Consider the following 21,956-nt stretch of genomic DNA (forward strand, 5'->3'; position numbering starts at 1 on the left):
GAGCTCCAGTGGGAGGGGCTTCGGGGGGAGGAGCTTCGAGCGGCGGACGCGCTGCTGGCTCAGACCTGTCGGGATCGGTGGCCGCATGGCTGCGCCCATCTCGGGCCGCGGGGCCCGGGACCTGATGCAGTTCCTGCGGCTGGTGGGGCAGCTCAAGGTGAGCGGGCGCTGGGAGGGCCGCCCTGGGCCCGGGTCGCGGCTGCGCGGAGAGAGGCCGGGGCTGGCCGCGGGGCGACGAGGCTCCTGCCCCCAACCTGGCCCGAGGCCAGCCCCCTTCCTCCGTTCTCCCGGCCTCGTGGGGTCGACAGAGGAAACCCCTCCGGATGGATGCGGTCGTGCGTCCGGACCGTGGGCGGAGGAAGCAAGTGGCGGAGACTGTGTGGCCGGGTTGCTAGAGCTGACCCCAGGCCGGGAGGAGTCCGAGCCGCGCTGTTCTCTGTGTCGGCCTGGCGCTCCGATGGGGCCGGCCCAGGCGGCCTTTCGAGAGGTTTCTGGAGGGGATCCGGCGCGGTGATGTGCTAGTCCCTCTGCCCGCGTCTGCCCCGAGTACTTTTGGGGCTCACGACCCCACAACCGGCCAAGTGGGAAGATCAGAACCCATTGGTCCTGCAGGGTTTAAGTGGAGTGCTTAAAATCTGTCTCACAATTACTTATAGAAATAACAAGACTTTTTCTTTTTTTTTTTAACGGAGGATTTTATGTAGCACACACTGGAGTTACATCCCAGGGGTCCTCCTCCTGCCGGTCCACCCCTGGCCACACCCAGTTAATGATTTTGCAGAATTTCTCCAAGTTCAAAGCAGATTATCTGTTTCATGCCATTGTTTCTACAGTTCATAAAATTCTTTAGAAATGTAAACTCCCGAGTCTCACAGGATCACATCATGATATGAGTAAAAGGAAGAGTCATGACTGGTGGGTAGCATGAATTAGTTAGAGATGCCTTATCCTTTCTGCTTCAGAATTTGGAAGTCTGTCTCTTGTTCACGACGCTTTCACCACAGTGTTTTCTACTTGTGTCTAATGAGTTGTTTGAAGTAAAACTTACCAACTTTTATAGTTAGGAAAGATAAGATACTTTACAGTTTTGTTCTTATGTTTTAAGGACTTGTATATGATCTGTACATCAGTACATCAGTAACACGGAGTAACTTGACTTTTGGACTTATGTATTGTATACTTGTGAATTATTCCTCCCTCCCTCTCTCTTTCTCATTCTCTGCCCTCACTGGTTTATTTGATTCCAGAAGTTGATCATTTAGGTTAGTTAAGTGTTTTTTAATATGTACTGAAACCATGACCCAGCTTCTGTGCCCTATTCCCTGGACTTCTCTTGAATAGCACCGTAGATAGTTAAAAGACTTATTTTTATCAATTGTTTTCTGTTCATTTTTATCAGAGAGTCCCACGTACTGGCTGGGTATACAGAAATGTCCAGAAGCCAGAGAGCGTATCAGATCACATGTATAGGATGGCAGTTATGGCTCTGGTGACCAAAGATGAACATCTTAACAAAGACCGGTAAGCTGTGAACTTTGGTGCCAGTTAGGGTCTGTGGGTATGCATGACTCTTCATGACTGAGGCCTGTGTCAAATTCTTGTAGCTTAGTGTATATGTCAAGAAAAATTACTTGAGGCAAACCATACAGATTCAGGATGTGGGAAGGAGCACTATATGCTGATTGCTTCGGTTGTTGTAAACTGTACTCTGGGTTTTCTCCTGGCAAGTGAAAGAGCCTGCCTTGGTCTCAAGGAAACTTAAGTGTGATGTGAGGATTTCCAGGGCCTTGAAGGTAAAGTGTCTTTTGTCTAAAGTTGTATCCATACACTGTGTACCTTTATTTCACCCCTTTTCTGAATAGTAGCACGTATTTATGAAGTGACTTTTTGAAATTGTATGTGCAGGAAAGAGCTGAGAAAGATATCCTCTCTCCCTTCAGTCAACCAACAAGTGTTTAAAATGCTTTTTTGAGGGACTTCCCTGGTGGTCCAGTGGGTAAGACTCCACGCCCAATGCAAGGGCCCTGAGTTTGATCCCTGGGTGGGGAACTAGATCCGTCATGAATGCCGCAACTAAGACCTGGCTCAGCCAAAATAAGTAAATAAAATAAAAAATAAAATGCTTTTTGAGCACAGGACAAACTTTCCTAGCAATACAGTATAAGATAGTAAATAAAACCCAGATGAATGACACAGGCCCAGAGTAGCTTCCATACAGAGCACAAAATAAATTAAGTTAGAAAATTTAACCGGAGAGATCACCTGTTCTTGGGCGGTCTTAATGGAGGAAGCAGAATCGGAGTTGACCTCTAAGGTGTTGATTAGGTGGAGAAGTACAAGACAGCACATAAAGAGCAGGGCAGAGAAACCAAATCTCTGATGGTAGGAAAGTAAAGGTATATTTTGGAATTGAGAAGTAAATCAAATTGATTGAAACAAAGGTCCATTAGGGAGTCGCAGGAGCCCTGTTACTCTGTAGATGGTGTAGAATTTAGGAGATTTTTGGCAGATAGTACAAGATGAGCACGGTGTCAAATGGAGAGGCACGTAAGAACAGTCTGAGATTTGAACTAGATGAGAGAGCAACTGCAGGCAGGGGCACCTGTGAGGAGGCTGTGTGGCCTTCTGCCTTGGTGATGGTGGGAACATAAAACAGAATGGCCCTCTGGGGCATTTATCTCATGAGCTGCCTTTATTATTTTGATGATGGTTATCCTAATCACTAATCATTATCACTAATAATTATAATCATTTGTTGAATAATCAACATGTTTCAGAAACATAAATGGTCAAATTTAATTTTCATACCAAAGTTATGAAGTATTATTACCCCTTTTTACGGATGATAAAAATGAAGGCTGCAAAACTCAGCATTTAAAGAAATTAAGTAACTTGGCAAAGGTCACACAGCTAATAGATGTTGATTGCTGGATGCAAACTCAGATCTGTCCAACTCTACCCATTTCTCTAGAAAGGGCCTCATTTTGACATCTGACTAGTACATTGGGGAAATGATAGTTTTTGAATTTTGTATCAGTAAGTAAATGCTCTAACTAGATCACCTCCTGGTTTTTTAATCTAAAGTTATCAACCTTTTAAAGTGACATTTAAGAAACCAGCTATTTTTTTTTTAATTCATGCTGACAATTTCCCTGTATTCTCATGTATTGTGCTGAATATTAACTAGCAGTTTTGATTCAGAACTGTTGCAGCCTGGCAGAATATAATTACTTTAGAAAATACTGCATTAAACTAAAATATTCTGTGAGGCTGGAGAAAGAAAACTATATTATGTAACTTCAAAGTAGTATAGAGAAGGAATCTGTAGTGAATATAATTCTGTGTAATTATTCACCATTTCTTGCCTGGTCAGATGTATACGCCTAGCCCTGGTTCATGATATGGCAGAATGCATCGTTGGGGACATAGCACCAGCAGATAACATCCCCAAAGAAGAAAAACATAGGCGAGAAGAGGTCAGTGTTGACTGTTGACTCCACAAAAGACCACCAGAAAAACCCACTGCGGAAACAAAGCTAAGTTTATTAGACCTATTGCAGTAAGGGAGAGTACCTCCTTGACAGAGTTTTAGTAGTGTCTCAGAAAGGAGGGTCAAGGGAGGGTATTTATAGAGTTTTAGGGCCTGGGCTGGAGGATGTTTGGATGCATCTTACAAGAGGAGCTACTATCTTACAAGATGGGATTGCATAGAGTTTAGGACATAATAACTTTGGGGTGGTAGGGCTGGTGAGCCAAGGTCTTAACAAGCGTCTTGAAGGGCAAGCTGTTAGTGCTTACTCTATTTTGGGTGGTTTACAATCTTACATTCCAGAAGTAAGGATTCCTTGGAATAAGCAGTGAATTGGTTTTGCTTATTCTAAGCCTTGTTTAACACAGAGACAGGACATTTTGTTGGTTTCAGTTCTCATGGAGGGGCATAGAGGGGACCTGAACACAGAGTACAGATAGTACGTCTTTCATTAGAACAATGGAAATAGCTGGAACTTGAAGGAATTCTCCATGCTAGTTTAAGCTCTTTGGAGAGAAGTTCTGTAAAGCCCAAGAATAATCATTATTATAATTAGTATTTAGTAAGTTTTAAATTAGTCCTTTGATTTAGTGGTTAAAAATAAAGAAAAAGATTTTGTATTAGTAAAAAATGAATAACATCAATAAAACATTGTCTGCTGATTTGGACTCTAAACCAGAGTCCAGGCACAAAGAGGAAGACATATTTGAAACTGAGACTGGAAAATCCAGGAAGGTTTTTTTTTTTAAATGCTGAATGGCTGGTTCCCAATTCAGGGATTATTGCAAGCTGCTTTTATTGTAGGCCAGAGAGGTTGATCCTAAATGTCTAAGTCAACAGATCCTTCATCAAGGTGGTTTAACAGGGAAGGTGGGCTTAAATAGCTGTTCTCGGAGCTGGCGGAGGCTAGAGCTCAGTAGCCAACAGCATTTTTGCCTCTCTGGAGGCAAGAAGATCTACAAGGAATCTCAGTTTAGGAGTTCCAACACACCCTAAATTATGGTAGTAAGGGGAATAGTGTAAGGAATGTGTTCTTAGTGTAAATACAGGTCCAGAACGCATAAGCATCATGACAGTGTAAAAAGGGAGGAGCTAAGGAAATGTTTCTCTGTTGGAGTAGACTGTCCTGAATAAAGAATTCCTAGGTTGATTGGCAGGATTAACACAAAAAGAAACCAATTAGCTCAAGATACTGAGTTGCGGAGAGGAGTTAGCCCCAAACCAGAGGATGTTGGGTATTGACATATGACATAAAGAAAAAGGAGGAGGAAAAGACTCCTCAGTTATATAGCACGTTTCAGGATGTACGATAGTTTTATTCAAGGGTCAATGTATACCTTGTGGAGGAGAAATCACATACTGAAGTACCAGAGGGTGATCAGAGACCTTAGAGTGACGCAAAGGAAGAAGAGAGTGTTCCCGTAAGGCACACAGGGAATGTGAGGTTCACTCCACAGAGCAGCGAGTCAGAACCTTCTGAAGAAAAAACATTCAGTAGGAAGGATCTCCAACCACTGGAGACAGAGAAAACCTACCTCTGTCCTGACAGAAGCTGAGTCCTGGCTAGTGACACCCCCCAGAGGGGGGCATAGAGGGGACCTGACGCTCAGAGTGCTGCTGCTTCCTGGACGCCGTATGCAGGCAATGATGAAAACCCTGCCCAGCCTCATTAAACCTCCTGGCTGCTGCCCACTCCATCTGATTTACAGGAGAATAAATATCATCATCAGAAGGGACATGGGAAACATCTTAAAGAACCCCAAGTTCTTGGACAGGAAACCAAAGGCTTGGGGAGTGCTCATACTGCATTGCCTCTTCCTCTGCTAGTTAGGATTTGGGACAGAGAAAAAGATCTGGGAGGTGAACAGTTCTTTATGCAGATGGTGTTTATGAATAAGATTTGGATGTCTGAGCCATAACTTAAGATAATTAAATGAGGGTTTCTTGGCTCCTTGAGGTGGAATGCACATACTGAAAACCAGGAAGTATCATTTGCCCAGAGGCTAGCCAACGGCATCAGAAAGGCTTTAAACCAAAGTAGGAATGGGAGGAAAAATACTTGATAAAATTGGAAGGCTGATTGTCTTGGAGGAGAGTAGGTATTAAGATGAAAGGGAGAATGAGGTGTAGAAGAGAAAATTCAGGGGGGCCAAAAGTAATACTTGTAGTCTGACTCCCCTCCTAAGCAGGATAAAATAAACTTTATATTATAACCCTAGCTGGTAAATGATGCCTGGTAGGGATCATTAAGAAGTAGTGGGCTGAAGCTTGACTCTGGAATATAGCAAGAGCAGGTTATATTCCTTTGCAAAGGGAAAACTTATTAAAACAGAAGGCAGAGTTATATATGTACCTGAGAGTTAAAGTTTCTGAAGAACTAGAGGTTAAAAGGGGAAGAACCAAACTTTATCATGGGAGTAAACATGGCAAGATGGAGAAAGTGAAAACTACAGTGAACATTTTACCGAGTGCTTTTCCTGTGCCAGATAATGAGCACTTTATATATATATTAACTATTTAATCCTCACAGCAATCCTTTCAGGTAGGTATCACTATTAACCCCATTTTACAGATGAGAAACCTGAAGGACAAAGAAGTAACTTGCACAGGGTTCCACGGCTAGTAAATGGCAAGCAGGGTTTCAAACCCCATCTGAATCTACAGTTTGTCATTAACTGTTGCACTCTTCAGCCTCACCAGTGATGTGTGAGTGATGAATACTGCTTTCTGGGTGCTTGTCACAGAACTGACAGACATTTGCTGAAAGCTTCACTCAGCTCAGAACTGTAGGCAGATTCTTGACATGCTTTGCTAACAGGAAGAAGCTAGGGAAATTATCACTCTAAATCTGTGTGAACAAGACAAAACTCAGTTTAGAAGTGGGAGTGGCAGGGCTCACCATCAGGCAGGGGAAGTCTGACATCTTCAGCCATTTGTCTTGGACTTTAATGAAGTCGATTTCAGTGGCTCATTTGACAAGGTAGGCATGATTCTGTGGCATATGAGGCCAAACAAGGAATAACAACTAAGAGGTCTCAAAATGCAATTCTGATTGTATAATAACAAATGATATCAATGAGTTTAGGTCCAGAAAATCATTGCTTAATTTCAGGAAGAGAGCAAAAACATATTTGTTTGCTATGTTTAGTTTTTTAAAGACATGGTGATTTTAGTCACCAGGAAGCTTATTAATAAGTCAGTAATCATATGTGATTTCCATAAAGCCAACTCAGCCTTGGGCTGCATTTACAGAAATAGAGCATTTGGCGTGATGGAAGCTTTGGTTCCATTGTGTTTCGAGGTCAGACCACATATCAATCACTGTATTCAGTGCTGGGTGCATCGCTCTGAAGGAAATAAAGTAATCCCTTGTCACAGCAGGACTTTTACGTTTATATTCTAAAAGTTTAGATTTTGATATGTCTCTGTACCTATATGTTATTCAGTTCATTCTTTTCAAACAAAAGCAATGGGCAAACTTATGTTTCTAGAATGGTGTAGAGAAAAGCGATCTATTTATGAAGACACTATTAATTTTTGAAAGTGCAAAGTATTTTCTCAAGTATTTTGCTGAGATTTATGAAAAAGAAACAAGGGAGAATGCAGGTGCAAAATACCCTAAATTTCATACCACTAAGGCTGCTGTAATGGTACAAACGATTCAAGATGGTGATGTTAGTTACAAGAGCAGACCGTTGACACTGGCCAATATGGTTTGCTCTGGAAGTGGTTGTATTCTATAACATTTTTTTCTCCCGGTAATAAATAATTATATATACAGATATTCATATTTTTTTAATTTTTATTTTTATTGCTTTTTCCCATCTCACCATTTGATTTTATGTGAGACCTATGCCACTTTTATATACCCACTTTGCCAAAAGTGGTTCTTACAACCATATTCTTTTCAAAGAGCCTAAGCTCTAGTTAGAAGAACTGGACCAGATTAAGAGGCATAGGATGAGGATAGTGAAGGAATTGGAAGTCATTTGAGAGTAGATTGCAGACCTCATGCCCCCAAAATGTGATATTTTAGAATTTTGGAGCAACATAGAAATGAAGCAAGAGATGGGAACGAGAGGGGCTCCTGGGACTTGGAGACTAGAAATACATACTGAACACCCTCCATGCTCTCACTCTCTCATCTCTGCTTTTCTGTGGGTTTTGGCCCTCCAGGCTCTACTCGGGGCTTCTGTCTCCCAGCCTCTGCTGGACATCTCATGCAGATGGTCCCTGAGTGGCTGGTTTGAGTTACATGGCCATCCCTTGGACCAATCACTGGTCGCAGAGATTCTGGCCCAGCTGGGCCACTGCCCACCTGTTTGGCATTGTGTTTTTATGAGGGAGGAAGGCAGAAGAGCTGGGGCTAGGCATAGTGGAAGGACTACAGGGACAATTTTCAGCTTGATGTAAGAAAGTACTTTCTACCAATGCTGCCTAAAGCCCATTTGGGTAACCTCTTGAGGTGCTAGGTTCCCACCACTGGACATGTTTGTGGAGGGAGGATAAGAAGTGGCCAGTGATACTGCTGGATGGTTTGGCTCATTACCCTTTAACGTCTCTTTTCAGTCTGTGAGTCTGTGAGCCTACGAAATGCTGCTTGTAATTTCCTTTATGTTAATAACAATATCTGCCCATTTGTGTAGTGCTTTACATTCTGCAATAAAAACATTTTAACAATAAAAAATGAACATAATGGTATACAGGAAATTTCTTTGAGATTTGTAATTCACTGATACTTTCCTATTCTCCCCACACTCAGGTTTGTTTTGAACTCTAGTATACTTATGGTTGAAATTCATGTGGGCATCTTGCAATTCATCCACAAGATGTAAAATCCATAAAACTCTTAGAGGAAAACATAGGCAGAACACTCTATGAAATAAATCACAGCAAGATCCTTTTTGACCCACCTCCTAGAAAAAAGGGAAATAAAAACAAAAATAAGCAAATGGGACCTAATGAAACTTAAAAGCTTTTGCACAGCAAAGGAAACCATAAACAAGACAAAAAGACAGCCCTCAGAATGGGAAAAAATGTTTGCATGAAGCAACTGACAGAGGATTAATCTCCAAAATATACAAGCAGCTCATGCAGCTCAATATCAAAAAAAACAAACAACCCAATCCAAAAATGGGCAGAAGACCTAAATAGACATTTCTCCAAAGAAGATATACAGATTGCCAACAAACACATGAAAGGATGCTCAACATCACTAATCATTAGAGAAATGCAAATCAAAACTACCATGAGATATCATCTCACACCAGTCAGAATGGCCATCATCAAAAAATCTAGAAACAATAAATGCTGGAGAGGGTGTGGAGAAAAGGGAACCCTCCTGCACTGTTGGTGGGAATGTAAATTGATACAGCCACTATGGAGAACAGTATGGAGGTTCCTTAAAAAACTAAAAATAGAACTACCATATGACCTAGCAATCCCACTACTGGGCATATATCCTAAGAAAACGATAATTCAAAAAGAGTCATGTACCACAGTGTTCATTGCAGCTCTATTTACAATAGCCCGGACATGGAAGCAACCTAAATGTCCATCGACAGATGAATGGTTAAGGACTATGTGGCGCATATATACAATGGAATATTACTCAGCCATAAAATGAAACGAATTTGAGTTATTTGTAGTCAGGTGGATGGACCTAGAGTCTGTTATACAGAGTAAAGTAAGTCAGAAAGAGAAAAACAAATACCATATACTAACACATAGACATGGAATCTAAAAAACAAAAAATGGTTCTGACGAACTTAGGAGCAGGACAGGAATAAAGATGCAGGTGTAGAAAATGGACTTGAGGACACGGGGAGGGGGAAGGGTAAGGGTAAGCTGGGACAAAGTGAGAGAGTGGCATGGACATATATACACTAGCAAATGTAAAATAGATAGCTAGTGGGAAGCAGCCGCAAAGCACAGGGAGATCAGCTCGGTGCTTTGTGAGTACCTAGAGGGGTGGGATAGGGAGGGTGGGAGGGAGATGCAAGAGGGAGGGGATATGGGGATATATGTATATGTATAGCTGATTCACTTTGTTATACGGCAGAAACTAATACAACATTGTAAAGCAATTGTACTCCAATAAAGATGTTAAAAAAAAAAAAGATGTAAACTCCTTGGCCTCGCTTCTGATATTTCCGTAATCATTTCACACCCTCCTCATTGTCCTTATTTGTGTCTGGTGTGCTGTAGGCCACAAAATAAGTGCTCGTGAATAAATACATATGAACAAATACATTTATTTAATGTACACAACTGCCCTCCTTGTAAGCCTAAATATTGTCCAATATTCTGCTGCCCCTTTGGGAGTTATTTGTAAGAGTTTGAGTCCATTATTTGGCATTTGTAGATGAGTTGTTAAATAAATGTGAATATGATTAAAGTAACGATTTGATATTTCAGGAAGCCATGAAGCAGCTAACCCAGCTCCTCCCAGAGGATCTCAGAAAAGAGCTCTATGAACTTTGGGAAGTAAGTATATCTGATGGGTCGCTTTTTATTGTAACTGAATTTATGTGGCTCATCAGTGTTTTATTTGACTTAGACTATCTCAATAAGCTGTCTCCAACTTGTTGCTTTTTCAGTCGTGTCAGTTTCTCACCTCCTAGCTGCTGCAGGAACTTCTCAGGACTAATAGTAATTTTTCTTCCAATTTCCCTTGTCACCGTAAAGCCTGGTGCGGATACTGACTCACAGCCCCTGGATTTCCTGATGCATGGTTCTCATCCTCCACCCTGTCAACCTCACCCCCCCCCAACCCCCGTCTCTGGTCCTTGAAAGGAATGTAGGCTTTGGGGTAGTTCAGAACTGGGTTCCCACCTCACTCACCACTTCCTGGCTCAGTGACCTTGGGCTCCTTCCCCTCCCTGAGTCAGTGGCCCATCTCTGAAACCATTAAGGGGTGTTAGGGCTGAGTGAGGTCAAGGCCAGGGGCTGCCATGGAGCCCAGCGCAGAACGTGGGCTCTGGGGGTGCTCAGCCCCTCCCTGGTGCTGCGGAGAGGGAGGACTGCCAAGGCGGGTGGGCCGGAGGGAGGGGGCGGAAGGAGCCCAGCAGACTCTTGTGCTGCCACTGCTCCCCCTCCTGGTGCTGTTTTCCAGCTGTGAAGGGAAAATGACAAACAGACCCCTGCCTACTGCAGTTTCTCACTTCCCTTCAGCCCCACTGACCCTCCCTTGCTTGAGCCTCTAGCCCCACCCCTTATGCTTGGGTAGCCCCACCTCTCACTCTCACTTTTCACATTTCCTTCAAAGCCCTGCTCCCTCCTCCTGTCTTCTGAACCTGACCTTCCACCTTTTCTTTCACCCCCTAAAACTCATATGTACCTCCAAATAAGACCTTATTTAGAACTAGGATTCTTACAGAGGTAATCAAGTTAAAGTGAGGTCATTTGGGTGGGGTGCTTTTCCAATATGACTGGTGTCCTTATAAAAAGGGGAGTCTGGATGTAGAGACACACATATTGGAAGAATACCATGTGAGCATGACGAAGGCCATCTGTAAGCCAAGGACAGAGGCCTGAAGCAGTTCCTTCCCTCACAGCCCTCAGAAGGAACCAACCCTGCAAATACCTTGATTTCCAATTCCCAGCCTCCAGAACTGGGAGATAATAAATTTCTGTTGCTTAAGCCACCCGGTTTATGGTACTTTTTACAGCAGCCTTAGAAAACTAATTCTCTCTCTCTTTCTTCCTCTTTCCCTGATACTGTGCAGTGGCTACTTTATTATATTCTTCATTATTTTTTAAATTATCTCTATATTCTCTCTCTTTGGCTCTTTACTGTATCTGTTAGAGTTTTGTACGGTTATAAGCTGAAAGAAAGCCTGTTTCCAACTCCCTTATTTTATGGATAAGAAGACTGGAGACTAAAGCTTTGCCTTGCCCAAGGTCTCTTAGCTAGCTGGTGACAAAGCAAGGCCACAAGCCTGCCTCCTAACTCAGCATTTTCTTTATGTCATTATGCTGTATGTTAATTAATTGAACAAGCATTTATAGTTCTTTTGTATTCATGATACTGTGTCAGTTACTATTAATTGTAAGAGACCCTTGGTTTCCAGGGGCTGCTGTAACAAATTACCATGAACTCGGATGGCTTAAAACAACAATGTATTGTCTCACAGTTTCGGAGGCCAGAAGTCCAAATCAAGGTGTTGGCAGGGCCATGCTCCCTGAAGGCTCTGGAGGAGGATCCTTCCTTGCCTCTCCCTAGCTTCTGCTGAATGCATCTTCCGGCTTTGACATCCTTGCCTTCTGAATATGTTGTTCGAGTCCCTGCCTCCTTAGTCAAGTGATGTTCTTCCTGTGTCTGTATCTGTGCCCAGATTTCCCTCTCGTAAGGATGTCGGTCATTGGATTAACGTCCGTCCTCATCCATTATGACTTTATCTTAATTTGATTACATCTGCAAAGACCCTATTTCCAAATAAGGTTACATTCGTACGTTACAGGTAGACATGATTTTGTGGGAACACTATTCAACAGAGAACAGACTCTCATATTAACTTACGCATGTTTTAGATTCATGTATATTGGCTTCAATACCAGATTTCCAAGGTTCAAAATACTGGCTCCTCTGTGTACTAGCTGTGTGATCTTGGGCAACTTACTGAACCCCTCTGTGTCTCAATTTCCTCATCTATAAAATGGTACTAATAGTAGTATACCTATTTTATAGGGTTGCATGGCTCAAATGAATACATGTAAAGCAGTTAGAACATTGCCTGACACGCAGTACACTCTATTTCATAGGGTTGCATGGCAATCAAATGAATACATGGAAAGCAGTTAGAACATTGCCCGACACGCAGTACACTCTATTTCATAGGGTTGCATGGCAATCAAATGAATACATGGAAAGCAGTTAGAACATTGCCCGACACGCAGTACACTCTATTTCATAGGGTTGCATGGCAATCAAATGAATGCATGTAAAGCAGTTAGAACATTGCCTGACACGCAGTACACTCTATTTCATAGGGTTGCATGGCAATCAAATGAATGCATGTAAAGCAGTTAGAACATTGCCTGACACGCAGTACACTCTATTTCATAGGGTTGCATGGCAATCAAATGAATGCATGTAAAGCAGTTAGAACATTGCCTGACACGCAGTACACTCTATTTGATAGGGTTGCATGGCAATCAAATGAATACATGTAAAGCAGTTAGAACATTGCCTGACACGCAGTACACTCTATTTCATAGGGTTGCATGGCAATCAAATGAATGCATGTAAAGCAGTTAGAACATTGCCTGACAAGCAGTACACTCTATTTCATAGGGTTGCATGGCAATCAAATGAATGCATGTAAAGCAGTTAGAACATTGCCTGACACGCAGTACACTCTATTTTATAGGGTTGCATGGCAATCAAATGAATACATGTAAAGCAGTTAGAACATTGCCTGACACGCAGTACACTCTATTTTATAGGGTTGCATGGCAATCAAATGAATACATGTAAAGCAGTTAGAACATTGCCTGACACGCAGTACACTCTATTTTATAGGGTTGCATGGCAATCAAATGAATACATGTAAAGCAGTTAGAACATTGCCTGACATGCAGTACACTCTATTTTATAGGGTTGCATGGCAATCAAATGAATACATGTAAAGCAGTTAGAACATTGCCCGACACGCAGTACACTCTATTTCATAGGGTTGCATGGCAATCAAATGAATACATGTAAAGCAGTTAGAACATTGCCCGACACGCAGTACACTCTATTTCATAGGGTTGCATGGCAATCAAATGAATGCATGTAAAGCAGTTAGAACATTGCCCGACACGCAGTACACTCTATTTCATAGGGTTGCATGGCAATCAAATGAATACATGGAAAGCAGTTAGAACATTGCCCGACACGCAGTACACTCTATTTCATAGGGTTGCATGGCAATCAAATGAATACATGTAAAGCAGTTAGAACATTGCCTGACACGCAGTACACTCTATTTCATAGGGTTGCATGGCAATCAAATGAATGCATGTAAAGCAGTTAGAACATTGCCCGACACGCAGTACACTCTATTTCATAGGGTTGCATGGCAATCAAATGAATACATGTAAAGCAGTTAGAACATTGCCCGACACGCAGTACACTCTATTTCATAGGGTTGCATGGCAATCAAATGAATACATGTAAAGCAGTTAGAACATTGCCCGACACGCAGTACACTCTATTTCATAGGGTTGCATGGCAATCAAATGAATATATGTAAAGCAGTTAGAACATTGCCCGACACGCAGTACACTCTATTTTAAAGGGTTGCATGGCAATCAAATGAATACATGTAAAGCAGTTAGAACATTGCCTGACACGCAGTACACTCTATTTCATAGGGTTGCATGGCAATCAAATGAATACATGTAAAGCAGTTAGAACATTGCCTGACACGCAGTACACTCTATTTTATAGGGTTGCATGGCAATCAAATGAATACATGTAAAGCAGTTAGAACATTGCCTGACACGCAGTACACTCTATTTTATAGGGTTGCATGGCAATCAAATGAATACATGTAAAGCAGTTAGAACATTGCCTGACACGCAGTACACTCTATTTTATAGGGTTGCATGGCAATCAAATGAATACATGGAAAGCAGTTAGAACATTGCCTGACACGCAGTACACTCTATTTCATAGGGTTGCATGGCAATCAAATGAATACATGTAAAGCAGTTAGAACATTGCCCGACACGCAGTACACTCTATTTCATAGGGTTGCATGGCAATCAAATGAATACATGTAAAGCAGTTAGAACATTGCCCGACACGCAGTACACTCTATTTTATAGGGTTGCATGGCAATCAAATGAATACATGTAAAGCAGTTAGAACATTGCCTGACACGCAGTACACTCTATTTCATAGGGTTGCATGGCAATCAAATGAATACATGTAAAGCAGTTAGAACATTGCCTGACACGCAGTACACTCTATTTGATAGGGTTGCATGGCAATCAGATGAATACATGTAAAGCAGTTAGAACATTGCCTGACACGCAGTACACTCTATTTTATAGGGTTGCATGGCAATCAAATGAATACATGTAAAGCAGTTAGAACATTGCCTGACACGCAGTACACTCTATTTTATAGGGTTGCATGGCAATCAAATGAATACATGTAAAGCAGTTAGAACATTGCCTGACACGCAGTACACTCTATTTTTCTGTCTCCAGTCCATATGTTCTGATTTTGATTTAAGAAAATAGGGTCATTCTGTACCCAGGGAACTTAGTACTGGTTACATAGAAAATGGCAGTTGATTGATTTCTGAAATGTTAATCACTGCTATTCACAACTGTAAATAGCTATCAGCCCAGAGGGTCACATCTAGTTAAAGCAATTAAATATCCTTGATTATAATTTATCTTTTACCATAGAAGTATGAAGTCAAATTTTAGTAAGTCAAGGGAGAAAACATTTTCATTTTTTTCCTCGAAGTATCACAGAAAGATATCCGCCCTACCACCTGCATTTTGCTTTAAAGCAATAACCCTTTGAATCCCAAGGCAAAGCAAGAGGTGCTCCCTGCCATATGCTGAATGCCTGGCACACTCACCTGCCCTTGGATTGTTTCCCAACATACAGCTGAAGATACTGTTGGGTTAACAAGTACCCCTTAAAAAAGTCTCTCTCTGTTCTATCCTTTGAAGTACAAGTGCAGTATTTTGGTGGGTAGTTTCATATACAGCAACATGAGGGTCCTGGGTCCCAGAGGGAGAGTCACTAGGAGGTGGGAAAGGGGAACACATAAAAAACAAACTTTATATATGTCAGTACTTCATGTAGGGCCAATCTTTCCCCAAGGGAGAGGGAGGTAACCATTGATCTTCCTCTCCTTTCCTCTCTTTCTCTTTCCTTCGGTCCTCCATGTTGAGAACCTGGAACTTGTATCTCTTTCCTGCTTGAAACCCTCATCCTTCTGTTGTTCTGAAAACCCCAATCAGAGCTGCATCTAATAAAAACCAAGAAATCTTCAGTGATTCACATCACATCACCCTGCTGAGAAAGCACGACAGGTTCATTATCTAAACACAGGGTGGAATTACAAATGAGAACTTGGCAGGGAAATCAGTTGGGAATACTTTGGTCTTAATAGAAGAATGGTTCTATATAGTATTAATTGGGACTGGTGGTTTTGTGACATGTGTCATGCACTAAGAAGCAGACTGCCTCTCATTTCTGGTCTGCACTGAGGAGGGAGGGAACAAAGGGAAGAGGAAAGGTAAAAAAACCACTCCCCGTCCCCTACCTTCACCGCCTCCCTGCCACCAACACATGCACATACCCGTGGCATGAAGAGTTCTCAGACCCTGGCTGTATCCTCAAGAGTCATAACCCGTAGGGACTTGATTAACTCCTCCCTGTTTGGAAAGCAAGGACAGAGATTTCCATTGTAGAGTGGTAACCGAAAGTAAATGAGAAAGCTAGAAATTCACTTCAAAAGGAAACGCGACATTAAATGGAGAGGGAAATAATTTGAGAAGCGTAAGATGAAATATTAGCTTGAAGTTGAAAAGACCTGCTCTACTCAGGTGGATTAAAGAATAATGATCTTGAAGATAAGTTACTAAACAGGAAGGAAAATGCTTGGAAGTGTCCATGTGAACACATGAGGCCTCTCAGGCATCGGGTGGAATAGATGGAGCTGTGAGCACCGCCTTCCCACATACAGTGCCGCTGTTAAGCTGTGGAATTGCAGGTGACTAGTCTCTGTGATGGGTTTGTATGCAGTGGAGAAATGTGGCCAGTGCAGAATGTGCTTTTAGCTGTGACTCTGATTTCAGGTACCAGAATGAGAATTTTCCTGGAATAACCTATCATGCAGCCCTAATCATGTGGCTTTAATTGTCCCTTTACTTAGGAATATGAGACCCAATCTAGTGCAGAAGCTAAATTTGTGAAGCAGCTGGACCAATGTGAAATGATTCTTCAGGCATCTGAATATGAAGACCTTGAGAACAAACCTGGGAGACTGCAGGACTTCTACGATTCCACAGCAGGTACGCAATGCTGTTTTCAATAAGCATCACTTTAGTTTGGCTTAATTTACTCTTAGTGTATATAATGTTAGTCATAACATTATATTATATATCCACTGTTGTTACCCTCCTCTGACACTTTCGTATGGAGCATCTAAGAAGCAAATGGTGGGATTTATGGTATGAGGTGACCTAGTGCACAAGAGCATTGCCGCCCTGGAGGCTGAGCGCCAGGTTCACATCACACATACTAGCTGTGTGCTTCCAGGCAGTCTCCTGACCTCTCTGAAAAATGGAAATCATAATACCCTGCTTAAGACATAGGCTGGTTTTGAGATTCAAGAGAGATAATATATGTCAAATGCATTATAATATGTAAGTGCTTTATAGATGTCAGGTCATGTTAAGGTGGAGGTAGAAATAGAGACTTAAAAAGAGAAAACTCCAAACAGCTGAAGTCACCGTCGTCATTTTAGCTCTTCAGAGCACAGGCCTAAAGTCAAACTGCATGGGTTTGAATCCTGCTTCTGCCACATACAATTTATGTAACTTCCAGTAAATTAATACTTAACCTAGCTCTGGGCCTTCGTTTCCTTATTTTTAACTTGAGGATAATTACAAAATCTACTTTATAGGGTTATTTGAGGATATATGTGAAGTGCTTAGAATAATGGCTGGCAATAAGCCTTAGCTATCTTCATTTTTTTTTTTTTTTTTTGCGGTACGCGGGCCTCTCACTGTTGTGGCCTCTCCCGTTGCGGAGCACAGGCTCCGGACACGCAGGCTCAGCAGCCATGGCTCACGGGCCCAGCCGCTCCGCGGCATGTGGGATCTTCCCGGACCGGGGCACGAACCCGCGTCTCCTGCATCGGCAGGCGGACTCCCAACCACTGCGCCACCAGGGAAGCCCGCTAGCTTCATTTTGATTCAGCTTCTAGAGTGAGGCACCAGGTGCACTGACCGCTGGTGTTCATGTTGCTGCCTGGAGTAGAACTCCATCTCTTCCCTGGGAGTTCTTCAGGCTCAGCTCAGCCTCCATCTCCCCTGAGAATACTGTTAGCGATGATTTTGGGGGGACCTCTCTGGACCCTTTTGTGACCTCATCAAGTAGAGGAAAGTCCCAGCTCCAAAATACGCTCCAAAATATAATTTGCTTTGTAATGAAGTTGATTTGATTTTCCTTCTCTCTTTTCCAGCCCCACTACCTCTGCCTTAGACAAGGCCCTCATTATTTCTGTATTGGACTGTTGTTATAACCACCTAATTTAATCTGCTAGGCTCATGAGTTCATCCTGCCTGTCTCAGTGCTTTCCTCCTTTGTAGATATAGGTATCATCACCTCTTTGTTTTTTAAATGTTTGTGGCTTTCCTCTTCCTTAAAAATAAAATCTTGACAATTTTTAAGTCATCTGAACAGCTCTGCAGGCTAAGGCCACTCAGCTGTCTGGTTTCCTCTCCTGATCTTCCCTGTCACAGCTGAGCGTTCCCTTCTTTTTGCTCAATCTGCCCTTGGTCTGCAGCTTGCCTTAGCATTGTCACAGTCTGACTTGCATTCTCCGTAATGATGTTCCTCGTTGGGTTTCTTTCCAAAACCTCACTTGCCCACCCCACCCTATCGTAAGCTGTTTGAGGGCTGAGACCAACCAGCTTTGTCTTATCTGTCCTTGATATAGGTGATGCTCAAAATGTTTGACTTTGGTTCAATGGAATAATGTTGTAAACCAGGGGTCAGCCAACTCTAGCCCGTGGGCCAAACTGGCTGCTGCTTGTTTCTATCAATAAAGCTTTACTGAAACAGCCATGCTCTTTCTTTCTCTGTTGTCTATACTGCTTTCATGATACAGCAGCAGAGCTGAGTAGTTGGCAGCAAAGACCAAATAGTTCACAAAACCTAAAATATTTACTATCTGACTCTTTACCAAAAAAACGTTTGACCAATGATTGGGTTACTAGATAGCATATTTCCCCAATAAGGTAATAAAAATATGTCATGTTTATGTTGTTCTTTGCATTTTAATACTATTATCTTCTATTTTGGTACATTCACAATGAAAAATAGAAAATGAAACATGAGAATACTAGTACAATCAAAAACTATGGGAGCTGGAAGGTCATCTGGTTTAAACTCCATGTTTTATTGAGGAAGAAACTTGAGCCTGGAAAGAGGGTGATGTGCCCACAGCTGAGCTGAGATTAAGATTCACTGCACTTTGCACTCTGGTGCACTATTTCTAGGAAAATAATTAGTAAACTTAAACAGTGTAAATGATGTAAGAAATGATTTCTTACCATTTCTTGCCCTGGTTTGGACCAGGGTAGTAATGGTAGAAAAAAGTAAGAAGTCAGATTCTGGATATATATTGAGTATGGAGTCGATAGGATTTGTGTACGGGGTGTTTATAAGAGGAGTCTGAGGATTTTGGACTTTCCACTAGACAGGAAAGATGGGGGAAGAATAGGTTTGGAGGAAGAAAATCAGGGGTCCCAGAAGCCAAGGGAAGAAAGTGTTTCAAGAGGCAGGAGTAGCCGTCAGATTTAGCAACATGGAGCTGATCGGTGTCCTCGGTAAAAGCAGCTTTGGTGGAATGATGGTAAGTCTGACAGCATGACTTTTACACGGTGGGGCAGAGGGTGGCCTGGAAGCAGCGAGGAGCGTGGAGGACAAGCCCTGGCCTGGTGGTAGGAGCTGCATGAGACAGAAGACAGCCACGGCTGGAGGGGCTGCAGAGAAAGCTGTATCTTCAGGACGAGTAGGTGTCAGGGCAAGAAAGTGAAGGGGACATTCAGAGAAGAGATTGAGCATAGCGAATCAATGGACTAGAGTTAACTGTGGCATGAAGAGCAAGCAACAAAAGGCAGTGGCAAGAGAAGACAGGGAAGAAGAGACGGTGGGTTTAACACCCCCCCACCCCCACCACGTGCTAGCCACCACCCACCTAAGATAGCTCGGAACGTGGTTGCTGCCCAGGGCAGAAGCCCAGAGGGTGCCAAGGAGCCAGGAAGACAGCACAGACTAGCTGGTTTCATTGTAGATGTTTGCACTCTTGTTTGCATCCTGGGACAGCCCAGACCCCCTGGTCTTCCTATCAGGCTTTTTATATGCAGGTGCATTGTTCCCCACAACTAATTGCAGATTCAGAATGGACAGCGATTGTTCTCAGTTCTCTGGCCGCCATCCTCCCTGAGTTGCCCTGGAGTTCCTGGTAGGGGTATTCGGAGGCTGCCTGGTGAGGTTTTCCCCAGCTCTGCCTGAGCTGTAGTTCTTTGCCTGATTCTCACCCTTACGCTTGATAGCATCTGGGGTGATGTAGCGTAAGCTCCGAGTAGTTGCCTTTGGCCTCTCTCCAGGACCTAGAATCTTACTCTGCGTTGGAGTGAAGTATGGGTCAGATCACAAAATCGAGCTCCTGACAAGCCCTAGGATCCAACTGGAGAAACTGATGTATTCACTTGTCATTATCTTTTTCCCTATCTTCTTGCACTGCAGGAAAGTTCAGTCACCCTGAGATAGCCCAGCTTGTTTCTGAACTTGAGGCAGAAAGAAACGCTAACATAGCTGCCGCCGCCAGTGAGCCACACTCGTGAGATGCACTCCTGTAACAAACATTTTATTCTTCTGTTTCATGGTATTGTGTTTTGCCCCTGTTGGTCTGTTGATTCCCCAGATGTGAGTCTGTTTATTTTCAATTGCCTGGACTCCAGCAAGAAACGTGATACAATTTGGACAGTAAAAGAAGCTACAGAACAGGGTGTGGTCCTGAAAATGCCATGGATGAAGACTTGGAGGGGGGGGGGGCTTTTTATGAACTGAATAAATAAATTTTTAAAGCCTTAAACTTTGGAATATTTATTACTGATTTTAAGTCATCTTATTCTGAGTTAATAACCTACCTCCCTGAAGGCCAGATTCGTTGAACAATAGAAAATTTAATTATGATTGCTTTTAAGAAGATTCTTCAGCTGGCTTAGTGATAAGGATCGAGGAAAGACAAAAGTGTCATAATGCATTCTCCCATCAGATGAAAGGTTGCTTTATTCAGATTCTGCAGCCAGATTTTTAATTCACTATGATCTGCTTTAGGTCCCTGATCATAGACTTGTAAACCTGGTAACTGGTTCTGCCCCCATCACCCTCAATCCTTTCTCTCATTTGGGGATATAAATCTGGACATGCGGCCTCAAATGGCATTTCTCTTCCTGTTTTCCCTGGTTGATTTATATTCTTCAGACCTTGATGATAAGAATATTTATCACCAGATGAGAAATATATGAGTTATTACTGGGTCACGGGACCTTATGGAGAGAACACATCAGACCCGACTTCTTCCCCTCATTTCCCTTTCATAGGGTAAGTAATCTGCCCGCTTGCCTTTACATGTTGCACAGCCACTGAACGGTGAGGAAAGGAAGGCTATCCATGCAAACCTGCTCAGTAGTTTGGTGGGAGCATGATGCCTGTCCCTTTAATTCAGATGTCAGTTTCCATTTGAAGAAGGCCTAAAAAGGCTGGCATGGTGAGAATCCTAGGCACCGTTTCTTTGGAAACTCTTTGCAGTATCCATGGATACCCAATCTGCCGGAAGCAAGGTGCATGATCTCTTTAGCAGCAACACGAATGTGTACATAGAGCTGATCTGCGTTGAAAAGAGCAGTGCTGCTCTGCACTGAAATGCTGTTGCATCACAGCAACAGTATGTAAAAAGCAGTAAATAGTTGAAAGTCAGCAAAGTCTGGTTATTAATTGGAGATATGGTTAAGAAGAAAACAACTATATCTATCAGTGTGTTGGAGTTTTTTCTCCTGGCATGAAAACATGCACACAAAATAACCCTTGATAAAGTTCAAATATTTATAACCAGAAGATTTTCTGTGGCCCTAGAGTTTGATTTGGGTTGTTTGCCTGCTGTAATTTTCATAAATCCACACAGAGACTCTCGAAGTCTTTACTGGGTCAGACTTAATACTGGTCACAATCATTATCTCAGTTTTCCATTTACCTACCAAATGAGGGTTCACACTTAGTCCTAAACCTTCCTTATTGGGCTAATTAATTTAAAAACAAAATGTAATGGTGTTGTAAATAAAATATCCTTTAATAAGAACAAAACGATCAGTAAAAGAAGATAGCTATTGCATTCACCAGCCAATGTCTACAAATAGTTAAGCATTATCAATCTAATGTTTTTTTCTTCTTAGATACCTGTGCTACTTGTCTGGAACTGGTCTTCTGAATAACAAACCCTAGAACTATGTTGCCGAGTAAATAATTATTCTTGGGTTGAACTGTTGGTTCGCAGACTGGCTCCCCTACACGGAGGGCAAGGAGAGACTGCAGAAGAGGCAGCCACTCCAGCTTAGTAGGTGGCCAGTTCATAAGCAAGGCAACTTACGTATGCAGCTTGTCTGGGGCAGCCTCAAG

General features: G+C 42.5%; 1 protein-coding gene across 1 annotated transcript; it reads left to right on the plus strand.

Annotated features, from left to right (window-relative positions):
* Nucleotides 1–31: 31 nt before the first annotated feature.
* HDDC2 (HD domain containing 2) lies at nucleotides 32–20,324 on the plus strand. Its single transcript, XM_082633989.1, has 6 exons — nucleotides 32–157; nucleotides 1,400–1,521; nucleotides 3,374–3,476; nucleotides 9,947–10,015; nucleotides 16,420–16,558; nucleotides 20,025–20,324. The coding sequence occupies exons 1-6, from the start codon at nucleotides 86–88 to the stop codon at nucleotides 20,120–20,122; spliced, it is 603 nt and encodes a 200-aa protein (XP_082490115.1). The 5' UTR covers nucleotides 32–85; the 3' UTR covers nucleotides 20,123–20,324.
* The last annotated feature ends 1,632 nt before the right edge of the window (nucleotides 20,325–21,956 follow it).

Source organism: Mesoplodon mirus, assembly GCF_964341445.2.
Source record: "Mesoplodon mirus genome assembly, chromosome: 10".
NCBI classification, from domain to species: domain Eukaryota; kingdom Metazoa; phylum Chordata; class Mammalia; order Artiodactyla; family Ziphiidae; genus Mesoplodon; species Mesoplodon mirus.